Below are 14,291 nucleotides of genomic sequence, written 5' to 3'. Positions count from 1 at the left end.
CTTCGCTGTCCTTCACGCACTCTGAGACAACAGCAGCAATAGAACCACACCGTCCGATACTCACCCAAGGCAGCTCATCTCTGGTGTTTACAGCATCTCCTCCTCCAAAGCCAGAAGAAAAAATTAGAGTATCCAACGCAGAGCGACGTGCATACGCATGTACAGACAAGCATGCATTTGCAGGGAAGGGAGGAAAGCCTCCCAGCGCAGCGTGGAGTCTGGAAAGGAACAGAGTCCCGATAGCCCCCCGACTACAAACTGCCACAGAGAAAAAAAAATGCCAGCACATTAAAACCTGCAGAAGCTCAGAGCGGGATAAACAGGAGGAAATCCATCAGAGCCAAAAATAGCAAATCTAGTGTGAGTGTACTGTGTGTATGCATTTCTTATTATATTTTACCAGATCTAACGTCCACAGCAAAGACCTGAACATACCACACAGCCTTCAGGGATTCTATGTGTCTTTAATAAAAAAATGTGAAGATGGCACAGAGATCGCCGGGGCTCGGGAAGTGTTTTTTGTTTTTTTACCACAGCCTGGTGCAAACGAGCTGCAGCCACATCAGGCCGGCTGTGGAGACGGCCCTGGCAGTGAGCGTCAGGCCGTGATCGGATTTAAGCAATTTGGGGCAACCTGAGACCAGCGGGCTAACAACCTGCGAGACCCCGTATACAGAAGGCGAAGAATGACATTTTTTGGGGGACCAAAGGAAAACAAAACTGCAACGAAAATCGGATTTGCTTAGCCATGGTTTGGCGATTTCAGTGGAACTTGGATCAGTTTGAATCCATCTTTTAAAATTGATAAACATCGAGAGAAAATTGTTTTAACTTGACTGGCAGTGCAGGTGATCATTATTTGCCCACAAAATACCAGTCCTCTGATGTTTGACTTGTTTTCGAGTCCAGGTCACTGTGAATGAGTGCAGCCTCTAGCACATAGACAGACCGGTGAATCAGCACGTGCCTCTCTTTAATATCTCTCCAGTGAGGCCTGATAGAGGACTGTGTGGCTCCTACCCCTAACTGGCCCAGCTGGAAAATCACTGCAGCCTCTCACAGACAGAGAGAGACACCCCTGCACAACAGCCCAGGACCGCCGGTTCTGGTGTCTGGAGATTTAAAAAAAAAACAACAACAGAGAAAGGAAGCTATTATTGACCAGCTGAGCATCACATCTCTTAAGCTGCCAGTCATGAATGTGGCCGAGATTAATCTGTCCCACCGAAAAGACTTATTTGCAATTTCAAAAGACCAACAAATGCTATCAGCGATAATCCAGTATGACGGCGCCCGTTTGGGCTGCCACAGCTCAGAGCCTGCGTGTGTGATCTGGGGTACCCCTGGTCTTGGGGGGCCCCAACTCTGCCAGTCACCCTAAATCAACCCATTACTAAAGACAGGGACTGCAATGCAAGGACACTCTGGTCGTTGGAGCTCACAGCCTGGCTTCTTTTTAAGAAGCATTTGGATGAGATTCACAGGTCAATTAGTTACCAACTACCAAACAATTTCCTCATTTCCTTTCCATGTTCTTCGGCTCCTTGAGAGCTGACCAATTCCTTTCCAAACCTCTTGTATCAGGAGCCTTCAGGAGCAGGATTTGAGATACCTAATCCAGTGTGAGAACAAATTCCCCAAGTCACAGACAACATGAGTACGGCTTCTGTCAATTATAGAATTAATGCACACAGGTAGGCAAGCCTGGCACAGTTGCAAGGAAAATTTATATATATATTTCTTCCTAATGGTCGGATTTTACTATTTAGCAATAAAAGACTTAATAAAAGCCTACTGTTCTGCTCAAGCTATCAAATGTTTTTAGAGTACTTTTATCTGCAATAAAAATTAAAAGAGGCTTTTTTTATTATCAGGACAGTGTATTATTAAAAAAAACAACCCCAGAAATGAATGGCAGATGAGCATACTGTAATCCGCTCTCTACCAGAGCAGTGATGAGACTGAGCCCATGTCAATCAGGAAATATACGCTTGCAAGACAAGTCTGCTGCTGTTGATTCCTGATGTAATCAGAGAGCCAAGCGCAGCAGGGGAGCGATAAATCAGTTTTTCCATCTGCAGGAGAAACCATGAAACTACCTCCTGTGCTGTCTGTGATCTTTTCTCAAACAAAAATCGATGCTGACTTTGGCACCACACATGGGCACTGTAACACCTTAGGGTCTCTTAGAGCTACTACCATGAAAGAAATGTAAGCTGGCCAGTTACTTAAACTGGAGACACCCCCGATCTACTCCCAGTCCTCTTTGACCCCGCTATTCCCAACAGAAACTGGGGTGTTTATTCCGTAGATTCATTTTCCTTCATTTCCATGCCTGGAATCATCAGTCATCCAGAGGGGGGCGGTCTCCACTGAGGCACTTGGCTCTGTTGGGAGACAACAGCCAAACAGCTGAAAGCCAATTAAAAAAAAAAAAGCATTGCCTGTTTTCTGTGTCACTTTAAATTAGACTCCCCTAATTCCATTCCCCGTGCTTGTAGGAGAGAAAATTAGGCCACTCAGCAGACAGAAACCTGGCAGCAGCGCGATGTGAGAAAATTTCAGCCCAACCTCTACCTCCTCTCCCCTCCCATGAACAGAATTTAAAACTCTGTCGCCGTGCACAATCACACATCAGCCAAGGCCCTTAAGCCCAGCCCAGTGAGCATGATCACTCTACATGCTGCCAAAAGGTCTCAGCAGTTTACTCAATTGACATCTCTGGCATGGGCTAGAAACCTTGTTTGTAATGCTCTCCTGTGGCCAGCAGCCATATCACCCTGCAACTCACAACTGGCAACCCACTGAAGCTAAGTGGATTTGAGCCTGGCCAGTACCTGGATGGGAGACCTCCTGGGAAAAACGAAGGTTGCTGCTGGAAGAGGTGTTAGTGGGGCCAGCAGGGGGCGCTCACCCCCGTATAGTGAGGGGGACACTATACTGTAAACAGGCGCCGTCGTTCAGCTGAGATGTAAAACCGAGGGCCTGACTCTCTGTGGTCATTAAAAATCCCAGGGTGTTTCTCGAAAAGAGTAGGGGTGTACCCCGGCGTCCTGGACAAATTTCCCATTGGCCTTTATCAATCATGGCCTCCTAGTAATCCCCATCTGTGAAGTGGCTTCATTACTTTGCTGTCCTCCCCACTAATAGCTGATGTGTGGGGAGCGTTCTGGCGCACTATGGCTGCCGTCACATCATCCAGGTGGGGGCTGCACACTGGTGGAGGGGATCTTTACCTGTTAAGCGCTTTGAGTGGAGTGTCCAGAAGAGCGCTATATAAGTGTAAGCAATTATTAATTATTATAATTAAGTCCATTATGAAAGGAAATGAGAGGAGCCAGAACTGCTTCTATACAAAGAATCAAGGTACGTCTGCAAATGAGAAAATAAATTTTCTTTTGGAAGGACGTGCATTCAAATTATGTGTTGAATATATATGTTGAAATATTTTATAAATATTTGTACAACCTACATTTTCTGCTGTGCCTGTCGGGACTTCGCACAGTTATCTGCCTCCCCATCAAAGGATGGGCCAACCTGTATTATCCGAAATCTGATGCAGGTAATTGACATCATACCAGTAGATACTCCACTTAAGCCCACGATGAAAACGGAATAGGGTCTTCAGAGATTATCAGGGCTGGAGATGACTTCTTGCAGATTCTTAGATGTCAGAGATAATGATCAATTGCACAGCTTAATTATCAAGACCATCCCAGGGAATAAAGCATTTTGAAACCATGGCCTTTTAAAACACCCACACCTCCCATTCAGATGTCCTTAAGGCATACCTTCACACTGGCATGTCCCCGTCTACCATAGGTTATACAAAATCTGTCTTTAAATGCCACCAAGGTGTCAATCAAGAAGCAAAAGGTGAAGATGATAACACTGGTTCCAGCGATATAATAAGGGCAAAGAAAAAAAAATGTGACAAGCCAGTTCAGTATCACCAGAAAATGACTTCCAAGTCTATACATAAGTTAATTGTCATTTTTCTTAAGCTTATCTGAGTATAACAGAGGATAATGGGTCTGTTAAGCTGTGGTTTCATGTCTGAATGAGCAGCTGTAGAGAGTGAGGGTGCTGAAGGACACTGCTTCTTTACAGTGACTGCAAGAAAGTGCAAAGATTACATATCGTGCCTTTGCTTTGATGACCTATATACTGGATATATAGGAAAGTCATTCAGGCCAGTTACTAGTGCAACACCATTGTAATTTATCCTGGGCGAAAATCACTTTTTTTTAAATGCTCATCTAAGAAGAAACGTCTGCCTTTGCCTTTTTTAAAGTGCAGCAATTTTTGTCAAGAAAGGATTAAGAGCAGAAAATAGAATATAGAGCATGCTTCCCTGTGTACAGCAATGATAAGTGAAGCAAGTCGGATTTCTCGTTATATAATATCAGCTTACTCCCTTATTCTTGTTTTTTTTTAAAAAACAAACAAGAAATTATGGTTTTGTCATAAGAACATTAGAAAGGTTACAAACGAGAGGCTGTTTGGTAGTTAATTAAGGTAATTAATTCAGCCAGCTACTTTTTGAGGGAAACTGGGGTATCGAGCCATATCACTCTGCAACTCACCACTAGCAGCCCCTTGAAGCTCAGCAGGAGTGAGCCTGGTCAGTACCTGGATGGGAGACTTCCTGGGGAAAAACTTCAAATGAGACGTGAAACCGAGGTCCTGACTCTCTGTGGTCATTAAAAATCCCAGGGTGTTTCTTGAAAAGAGTAGGGGTGTAACCCCGGTGTCCTGGCTAAATTTTCCATTGGCCCTCACAAATCATGGCCTCCCTATAATCCCCATCTCTGAACTAGCTTCATTACTCTGTTCTCCTCCCCACTGAGAGCTGGTGTGTGGTGAGTGGTGAGTGTTCTGGTGCACTATGGCTGCTGTTGTATCATCCAGGTGGGGGCTGCACACTGGTGGTGGTGGAGGGGATCCTCATTACCTGTAAAGCGCTTTGAGTGGAGTGTCCAGAAGAGTGCTATATAAGTGTAAGCAATTATTATCATTATTTTTATTCAACAGCATGACTGGGTAGCACACTCCCAGAAGCCTTTGTGGAAAGAAGGGCCATCTGTTCTCAGTTTCAAGTGCACTTCCACACAATTTCCATTTGTATCCTTTAATTCATGTTTCATGCTTTATTCTGAGTATAATAAACTCTAACTCAAACTCTATGGGTGCTCAGAATTGCAGCCTGAACACAGATTGGTGTGGCTCTCCTGTCTGGGCTGTGCCGTCTTGTGTGTGATAAAGACTAATAATAATAATTAATTAATTGCTTACACGTATACAGTATAGCACTTTTCTGAACACTCCACTCAAAGTGCTTTACAGGTAATGGGGACTCCCCTCCACCACCACCAGTGTGCAGCCCCATATGGATGATGCGACAGCAGCCATAGTGCGCCAGAACGCTCCCCACACATCAGCTATCAGTGGGGAGGAGAGCAGAGTAATGAAGCCAATTCATGGGGATTATTAGGAGACCCTGATTGGCATGGAAATTTGGCCAGGACGCCGCGGTTACACCCCAACTCTTTTCGAGAAACGCCCTGGGATTTTTAATGACCACAGATAGTCAGGTACTCGGTTTTACGTCTCATCTGAAGGACGGTGCCTTTTTACAGTGTAGTGTCCCCATCACTATACTGGGGCATTAGGACCCACATGGACCACAGGGCGAGCGCCCCCTGCTGGCCCCATTAACACCTCTTCCAGCAGCAACCTTCGTTTTTCCCAGGAGGTCTCCCATCCAGGTACTGACCAGGCTCCCACCTGCTGAGCTTCCAGTGGGTGGCCAGTGGTGAGCTGCAGGGTGATATGGCTGCTGACTGCTGGACTCTAGTCCCCCAAGAGAGTCAGTGACAGACTGGAATCACCCTTTCAGCCTTGACATTATTTCCTCCAATTTGTCTCCGTCTCCCTGGCTCTCCTAGGCATGCTTACTGCACGCTCCCACTCTCCCAACCACACTTGCTGACCACTGTTTTCCCCATCACCTCCTCCCTTACACATCTGTCTTCTGACTCCATCACGACCTCTCCCACTCCCACTCGGCCTCACTTTCTCCCGCACGTCTTTGCTGTCGCAAATCTCCTGCCCACGTGAGCTGAGCACTTTGCCAGCCCAAACGTGTTCACGGGGACACCAGAAACACAGTGGGAGGTGACTCGGAGCTGACGTCTTCTTCGCACAGTGCCGTCTGATCCCAAAAAACACTTTTCACAGAGGGAATGCAGCAGGTGCCTGGGCAGTAGGCTACGCTCACACAATCCTAAATTTAAGACTCACAGAAAGGCCAAAATAAAATTAGCTGAGAACCAAGTGCAAACTGGAAAACAAGCAGGAAAAAGTTCATTTACCCTACAACAGCTTTTGCTGCTTTTGAAAAGGTTGTTAAATAAGCACCAATGCATCAATGTTTGTAGAGGCTATTGCTCTTTCTCTTAAGAAAAAGAGTGGGGTCTCATTGGACAGATTTCAACCCTCAGAAGGTTGTATTCCAGGCTTAAACTCCATCTCATTACAATAGACTCATCACCAGCCTCTTGCTCACTGCTTGACTAGCAGACCCTGGCATTAAATTAGAAGGAACTCCAACTCCCAGGAACTCCTAATCCAAGAAGCATCCCCAGTGTCCTGGGCAAGCAGAGCTGCAGGCTTGAGATTAGTGGTAACTAACCCTGAAAAACACCTCTAATCCAGAGGTCTGAAACAAAGATGTCCTCAGGCACCTGAAGACTGAGAATGTGTTTCACATAACTGTACGTTCTGGGAGACAGACAATAATTTACAACCAACAAACATATCAAGCAAAGGTTAAGAATCACTTCAACACCTCTCACAACTCCCAAACTTCTGCCTACACCAGTGTATTGACACTTAGTGTTCATAATTTGTGAAGCTTATTTGCAAGGAAAGAGTTTCTTGCGCGAGAGTGACAACCATTCTCTCGCTGTCACATTCTGATTATTATCATAATTATCCAGACCCCAGCTGAAACCCATATTACACAGAAACCCATCTGCATAGACAGGAACCACTGCATTAATCTCCATTTCTGTTCTAATAACTTTGATCCTCTGTTGAGCTTTTATAAACCCTTCAAATTTCCCTCTAATCTTCAATTAAAAACTAAAATTAAAATGAAACAAAAATCTTTCGATAAACAGTGGAGAAGTGCCTACAAAATCTTCGTCCGTTAAACAGAGTATAAACATATTTTCTTTAAAAGAGAAAATGCCAACGTGACAATGCACTGTGTCAAGGACGAACAGTGGAATATTTTCTATAATACTTTAACACAAACCTAGAATGTGAAACTTGTAGTTGATCCTCTTAGGTTTTAATCAGCTCAGCAAACACAGGGAAAAGATATTGAAGCAGGAGGATTAAAAATAAAGAACAATTTAAAGACTGCAATTATGTGATTAGTCTGTCCCAGCTGGGCATTGGCAAAGCTGGTGAATCAGGGAGATGTCTCCCGTCCTGTTCTCTTTCACAGACAGAAGAACTCCCAAAATCACAGAAGTCATTTGGCCACACCTTGTGTGTAACCTACAACCGTACAACAGCTTATCTATTAAAATGGCACAGCATGTACAAAAGGACATATAGCTCTGTTATACCAACCTTTTGGCAGGGATCAGTCAGGACTGGATACTTTAAGAGCTAGGCCACCCACTGTGCTCTCACACTAAGTGAGCATGCACTCCACATGTACCAGGAGAGATGACTCATGCAGGAGAGCTGTCCCTTGCCAATCACAGTTGATAATGAGTTTTGCAGCACAAACAACCCTATACCTCCTTGGGGCGCCCACCAAAAAAAAGGAGTAACATAAGAAAGGAAAGTAAAATGGAAATTCCTCAGAGCTCTGCCTGTTTCTCCAGCAACAACTGCGACAAATTCCCCATTCTCCCAGCTCACTGATTAGGGTTTGGGTTAAGGTAAGGTTGGACAAAAAGCATGTGGTCCCAATCGGCTGTCGGCTGGATCGATGCAGAGCCTTTCTTTCCTCTCCCTGGTTTCACCACTAGGGAGGATAGAAAAGAGGGCTTTAAGGCCCTTGGGACAGGTCAAAGTTCTTATACGCTGAAAGGAGAAGAAAAGAAACACGTTTCGGGGACACGCAAAGAAGGCTCCACACCCGAAACGTTGTTTCTCTTCTCCTTTCAGCATGGAACACACCTTTACTTGTTCCTTTGCAGCCTACGCTTGCTGACATTATTGGCCCTATACAAGTTCTTGCATTAGGAATTTGTCTTTTCACATACCCCAGCTTGCTCTCCATGAGACACACAGACACACATGAGAAGCTTGGGGTCAGAGTGCAGGGTCAGCCATTCATACAGCACCCCTGGAGCAGTTGGGGTTAAGGGCCTTGCTCAGGGGCCCAACAGAGTAGGATTCCCCTGCCAGCCGCGGGATTTGAACCGGCAACCTTCTAGCCACAGGCACAGATCCTGAGCCACAGTGCCACTGCTCCGTCCTCACCAGTATGTGAGAGATCCCCACTTTTTGATAGTGAAGGGGTCTCCACTTCAACTGTAACTATCTCCCCTAAATAGCAGTTGCAAGAGCCTCCCTCGGTTGATTCCGGTTGACCAGGTGCGCTCATCAACCATCTTCTTACTTACCGGCGTCCCAGCCTGGAAAACGAACGAGGCTGCTACCAGTTTAATCCTGCTATAAGTCCCCTCTGACTTGATCCAACACTTTGATCTCGGGATTGTCCATTTGAATACTCACTGTCTAACTGAACTGTGAGGGTCCGTGAAAAGACAACCTCTGACTGTCCCAGGAACTGCTTTTATAGGGAGCTAAAGTCTCCAGGTGCAGCCAGTTCAGTGATTTCCCTGTGAGAATCCGAAGAATGTGATTCTCCTAAATTAGATGACCCTGCCCCAGGGGGATTCACCCGTGTTTCTGACCCCTGCTTTGCTTCAGAGTAGTGTAGGACAAGTCATTACTGCAATGCCAAAACCACCGGGCCACCAGGCAGCTTCATGGGAACTACACCAGCAACATGGGTCACATCTACCTTGCATCTGGCAGAGACCCCAGTCTAAATCAAGAGCGCACAGCGGCTGCAGCAGAGGAGCAGTTGCCTGTTCTGCGGGATAAACATATTTCAGAGGATTACGACCATATGGCGCTTCGCCCCGATAGAAGAGCAGTATCACAGGGGGGGAAACGACATGAAACAGCAGGAGGTACAATCCACTGCTCGCTGAAGTCCCGCCCTTAGCTCGGCCCGATTCCCAGCTGCAGGGCAAGATCTCGTCAGGTCAGGCAAAGTGAGCTGGCGAAACCGACCGAGCAGCACTCACACCATTCCAGCCCTTTTTCATTCAGCCTCTGCTCTTTCTGACGAGCTGTTCTGAATAGGTTGCTCCGGACTCTGAGAGTTACCTTCAATAGGCACTTCAGCTGGTGAAATGGAAACTGACAGGCGAAGGTTCGAGATCAGTCAGTTTTCTCTTTCCCATTTAAACACTAACCTCGCTAACACACACACGCACAATTAAAGGTTTTGAATTCCCTCCTCCTCCTCCTCTTTCTGTCGTGTTGCCTTGGCACTCCGGCTCCCTCTGGGGGGTCAGTGAAGCTCACTGCCCCGACCTCAGGATGCCAGCGCCTCCTTGACCCCTTCTGGGGAGGTTCTCACAGCGGAGCCAGAGGGGCCCCCGGCCACATTGTTCTCGGTAGCTCTAACTCGCTCATTCTCCTCCCCTCGGACCCCTGAGGGCCTGGCCCAGTCAGGGATGCTTTCTCTTCCCCCTTGAGGGGTTCGCTCCCAGGCGTGAGGTAGCACATCTCGAGCGACCCTCAGGGGAGTCTTCCTCTTCCTTCTCTACCCCTGAGGGCCCAGCTCCCAGTCGTGAGGCAGCGCCTCTCAAGTGTCTCTCCATGAGTCAGGGCTCTTCATGTCTTCACACCCCAGAGGCTGCCGAGTCAGCCAACCCAAACGGACCACTGGGGTTCCCCACGCGGTTCGGGGTGCTACTTTCCCCTCCTTTACTAACCCCTGCGTCTCCCATTGAAGTAGCGAGCTGCTGTACAGAGCAAACAGGAAACAGCAAGTGCCATATCATTTATAATATAGAAAGGGGAATTTGTTCTTTGGAGAAACCAAGAGGTGGCAATTGTGGAGATATAGGATTTCCTGTACTCTCTAGTCTTGATTATCCAAAACTAGGACAAAGGGTTATTGAATGTTTAAGACCAGTTTCAGTGTATTATTTTTTGCTATTTCTAAAACTTAGATCATTTATATTTCATGGTCAGATTCTTTTTTTTCTTTTTGCTGTTTCAACAGCGGGCGTGCTCATGAGTAATGAGATCTAGCCCTGCACCTCCTTATTCTACATCTGAAGATCTGACTCCAGTGTCCCTGTGACATTACAGAGTGGGCATACCATCCTTCCCCATTAGTCAACACTTCAGAAACCAGGGAAAATCAGACCGCCTGCAGCCAAACTGCTTGTCCATGCCTCTTGACAGAGGACGCAAATACCGATGACATCAACAGTTTCAACTCATTTTATCGCTCCCAGACTTTCCCAACCATATCTGAAAATCATATCAGACCGTTATGACAAATTAGATCCCCAGATGCTATCGCCATCTGTTTATAGTGTTTGTACATTACATAGATGGTTATATACATATCACCTGTGGTTAAAAGTATAAACACTTATGTACACACACATATATACTGTAGGTGTTTCCTGCACTGTTGTGAAATGTTTGGTTAGAACTATAGAGTAGATGTGTATAAAACTGTATATATGTCTTTTAACCAAAAATGTCTGGATAGTGCATGAAACTGTGATCCCTTTTCCTCCTATTGGTCTTTGTGTCTGTCTGTTTTTTTTTCCATTCCATTCTGCTGCTTAGAAAAAAAGTCAATCACCACCGAATCACCCCTCCTGAAAAATGTGCTCAGCCCACTTCTTTGTCATTTGCAATGGAATATACAGTAACAGGAGCAGCTTTAGGGCAGTGAAGGAGTTGGAAACAGGAGAACTGTTGAGTAAACCACAGAGAGCAAATGGAGAGTTTTTGTATAAACAAGCAGAGATAAAGCTAGTGAAAGCCGTGGTTATGTAAGAAAACAAAGGAGCAAGCCGACACTGCAATTCATTAGCCACTGCAGACTTTCACAGGTTTAATATTCAGTCTGACAGCAATTTAATATCTGAGCAGAATGAGCTTTGAGTTAGTGCTCAGCGTGCACTTTGATCTAAACCAAGTAGTTACACACTCTCATTGATCTATCATTTCTGATACTCATACTGTAGATAAAACTACCAAATGCATTAATGTTTCCTGTAATGTTCAGAATGCAACTTATTCCCAGTAAGGATCATAACAAGCTGGGGTCTATCCCAGAGGCTCAGGGCACTAGGCCGGAGTTTACTCTATCGCCATCGACACACGTGAAATTTAGAGAGAGTCATTTTAGAAACACTAATTAACCCAGCTAACATGTCTTTACAAAAGTGAGAGGAAACTGGAACAGGCCTATAAAGACCTGAGACAAACATGCAAACTCCACACATAAGGTACTCTAATACAGAGTGCCTTATATAGTGCAACAACACTAACCAAACTATGTCTGGGCCACAAACATTGCCATGTTTATATGACCTACATAATTTGGAAAATTACACTGCCTGCTTTGCATTAAAATATAATTTTAATTTCCCCATTAACATCTACCTTTTGTGGTTATCCTGAACATTTTTTTATGTGCATGGACAATCATCTTTAAAGAACATTGTTCACGCATCTGTTCACAGGACGAGCAGCAACACATTTACATTGCCTGTACACGACTTAAACGAGTTTTGCCTCTCCAACCCTCCTGAATACATTAAGGAGCTGCAAAGTCCCCCTTTCAGTTAAAAGGATCAGTTTGCATTTAGAAGGCATTCATCTCAAGTGGCAGAAATTAGTGACCATGCACACATTTCTTCACATCAGGGAATGGAGTTAGATGTCAGCTTGAGCAGAGGCTTCTGGGCTGGCCTGAGTGGAGTGGGTCGTATTACACAAGGACCAGCTCTGGGAAATGCGAGAGAGTGTAGTGTTGTCCTTGCTATGGATAAAACGGAGATTGACCCTTTGCTGTCTGTAAAGGATCCTGTTTCTGTGATGCCCTGACGAGCTCCAATGCTCCTGCATCAACCCCATTCAATTCCACGGCGCATTCCACATGTGGAACGAGCTCGTCAAGGCCATCCCTAACGAGATCAGGCCGGGCTTATCAGCCTCATTAGGGAATCTCACAGGCTATTTAAGCCCTGAGGAACCATTCCTCAGGGTTCAGACATTGAGTCACTAATATGCGTGTGCTCTCAGTTCTAACTGTGGTCTTTTTCGCAGTTTACAATCCTCCAGTTCCAGTTTTCAGACACCCCCACTGTTAATCACCCATCAACCCTTCCTGACTTCACCTCAGGCCTGCCTGACCCCTCCTATGCACCTCTCCTGCCTGTTTCACCTGTGCATCTCAGTCATCCGCCATTCCTCCTTCTATTTCTATAATTACATTATTGCCATCCACTCATCCAACAAACTCCAGAATCGTTTCCTCTGAACAGACTCTGAAAATAATTAATTAGCCATGCCCTTTCTTCCCCCACCCACGGGCCCGGTGTAACAGTTTCTGCTCAAAAACAGCAGCCAGCTCCTGAGTCACCCCAGGAAGGGGCTCTCCCGGTGTGATGGGGTCAAAGGGCAGAGAGGCGGGAGGATTCAGACCGCAACCAGAGAAGTGGAGGCAGGTACCTGATGTTGTCGATGAGCTGGTGATGCGTCTCCTCTGTCAGGATGCTGGGGAGGGCGGTGGCCAGACACTCCACCTTCCTCTCGGCGGCGTACTGCTTCAGCACCGCAAACAGCTTCTCCTTCACCTCCGGCTGGTCTCCCAGCACCTCCTCGATCTGCACACACAGGGCCACGCTCGTGAGGCACCGACCGCGAGGAGGCAGTGGACACTGCCTGTTCCACACACCCACCGCTCTTAGTGTAAAGAGGTATTTCCTGTTCTCTTTACTATCCGTGTTTCACTAGTGAGTATAAAATAAGTACCCTGGATTGGTCCCATCTGTACCAATTAAGATTTCATATCAGTACTGCAGCAGGTTCAAATGAACTCCCAATCTCCTACAGTGAAGAGATTTAGCTCTTTTAACTAATCCATATTTGACAATCCCCTGACGTCAGGCCTCTGTCTCGCTGCTCTTCTTTGAATTTTGTTAAGGTTATAACATGCTTTTTGTAGTATAGAGGCCAAAACCTCATATTTTAAATTAGGTTGCCCTGTAGCTTAAGCATTAACTCCCCTGGATATAAATGCCACACTTCCACCCAGATCTTTTTAATGAATCTTCCTGCAGCTCCTTGCGTAATATATAGTAGATGTTCCTTCTGCCTTTATGACTCACTTGTACTCACTTGGCACTGATTAATGAACAATTAAATTGTTACTCCCTAATTTTATAGCCAAGTACTTGATTATATCATTCCTTTGTTGCTCTTGCTTTTGCCACCCCTGTGATTTTTGTATCATCTGAAACTTTGACTGGACACATAAATCACTGAAACAGATCAGAAAGGCCCAAAATGCACCAATGCTATACGCGGCTGTTACACCTCTTTGCAGCCCCTCTGGGGGTAGCAACGCTCACCTTCCTGTTGAACTCCAGGGCTTTGTGCTTGCGGTCCTGTCGCACACTGTCGCCGCCCTGCTGGGAGTCCCTGAGACTGCTGCTGGCCCGCTTCTGCCGGCGGCCCAGGCAGAGCACGCCCAGACGCAGCGTGCGGCCCTGGGACGTCTTGATCATGGCCGCCGCCATCTCGTGCTGCTTCACCGGGATCCCGTTCACTTCCAGCACGTAGTCCCCCGCCCGCAGCCCGCTCCTCCCCGCCGGCGAGTTAGGGAGGCAGTCCTCCACCAGCAGGGGGCAGTCTCCCACGATCGTGAAGCCGAAGCGGCCATCAGGACCAGGGGCGATGTCCATCTGTGGTGTATATACACACACACACATACACACACATTCTTCACTCAGAGAGAGCCACAACCACAGAGCGGGATTCCTGATTGGAAAAAATCATAACGTGCCAGATCAATCATGTCAACGATTGTAGGAAATGACAAAAGAGGTCCCTTTCTGAATCAGTGTCATTCTTGTCGCATCTTGTAGATTTAACACATGAACTCAACCTCCCAGCTTGGGCTACTATTGTATTGCAAGAATTCCCTCTTC

At 46.3% G+C, this 14,291-nt stretch overlaps 1 protein-coding gene across 4 annotated transcripts in view; it reads right to left on the bottom strand.

The window, feature by feature from the left end:
- The window catches only part of grid2ipb (glutamate receptor, ionotropic, delta 2 (Grid2) interacting protein, b), a 71,976-nt gene that overhangs the window by 50,890 nt on the left and 6,795 nt on the right, over positions 1–14,291 (bottom strand). For 3 of the 4 annotated variants that reach the window (XM_069180910.1, XM_069180909.1, XM_069180911.1), the window contains exons 3-4: positions 13,713–14,045; positions 12,811–12,965 (exon numbers count right to left, since the gene is read on the bottom strand). In XM_069180910.1, the coding sequence (XP_069037011.1) occupies positions 12,811–12,965; positions 13,713–14,045 (488 nt within the window). Of the gene's footprint in view, positions 1–64; positions 751–12,810; positions 12,966–13,712; positions 14,046–14,291 lie in introns of those variants that run through there. The other variant, XM_069180913.1, reaches the window with a different exon arrangement.

Source organism: Lepisosteus oculatus, chromosome 19, assembly GCF_040954835.1.
Source record: "Lepisosteus oculatus isolate fLepOcu1 chromosome 19, fLepOcu1.hap2, whole genome shotgun sequence".
In the NCBI taxonomy this organism is placed as follows: Eukaryota; Metazoa; Chordata; class Actinopteri; order Semionotiformes; family Lepisosteidae; genus Lepisosteus; species Lepisosteus oculatus.
The sequence above is the reverse complement of the archived record's forward strand: the minus strand, read 5'-3'. Positions and strand labels throughout refer to the sequence as shown.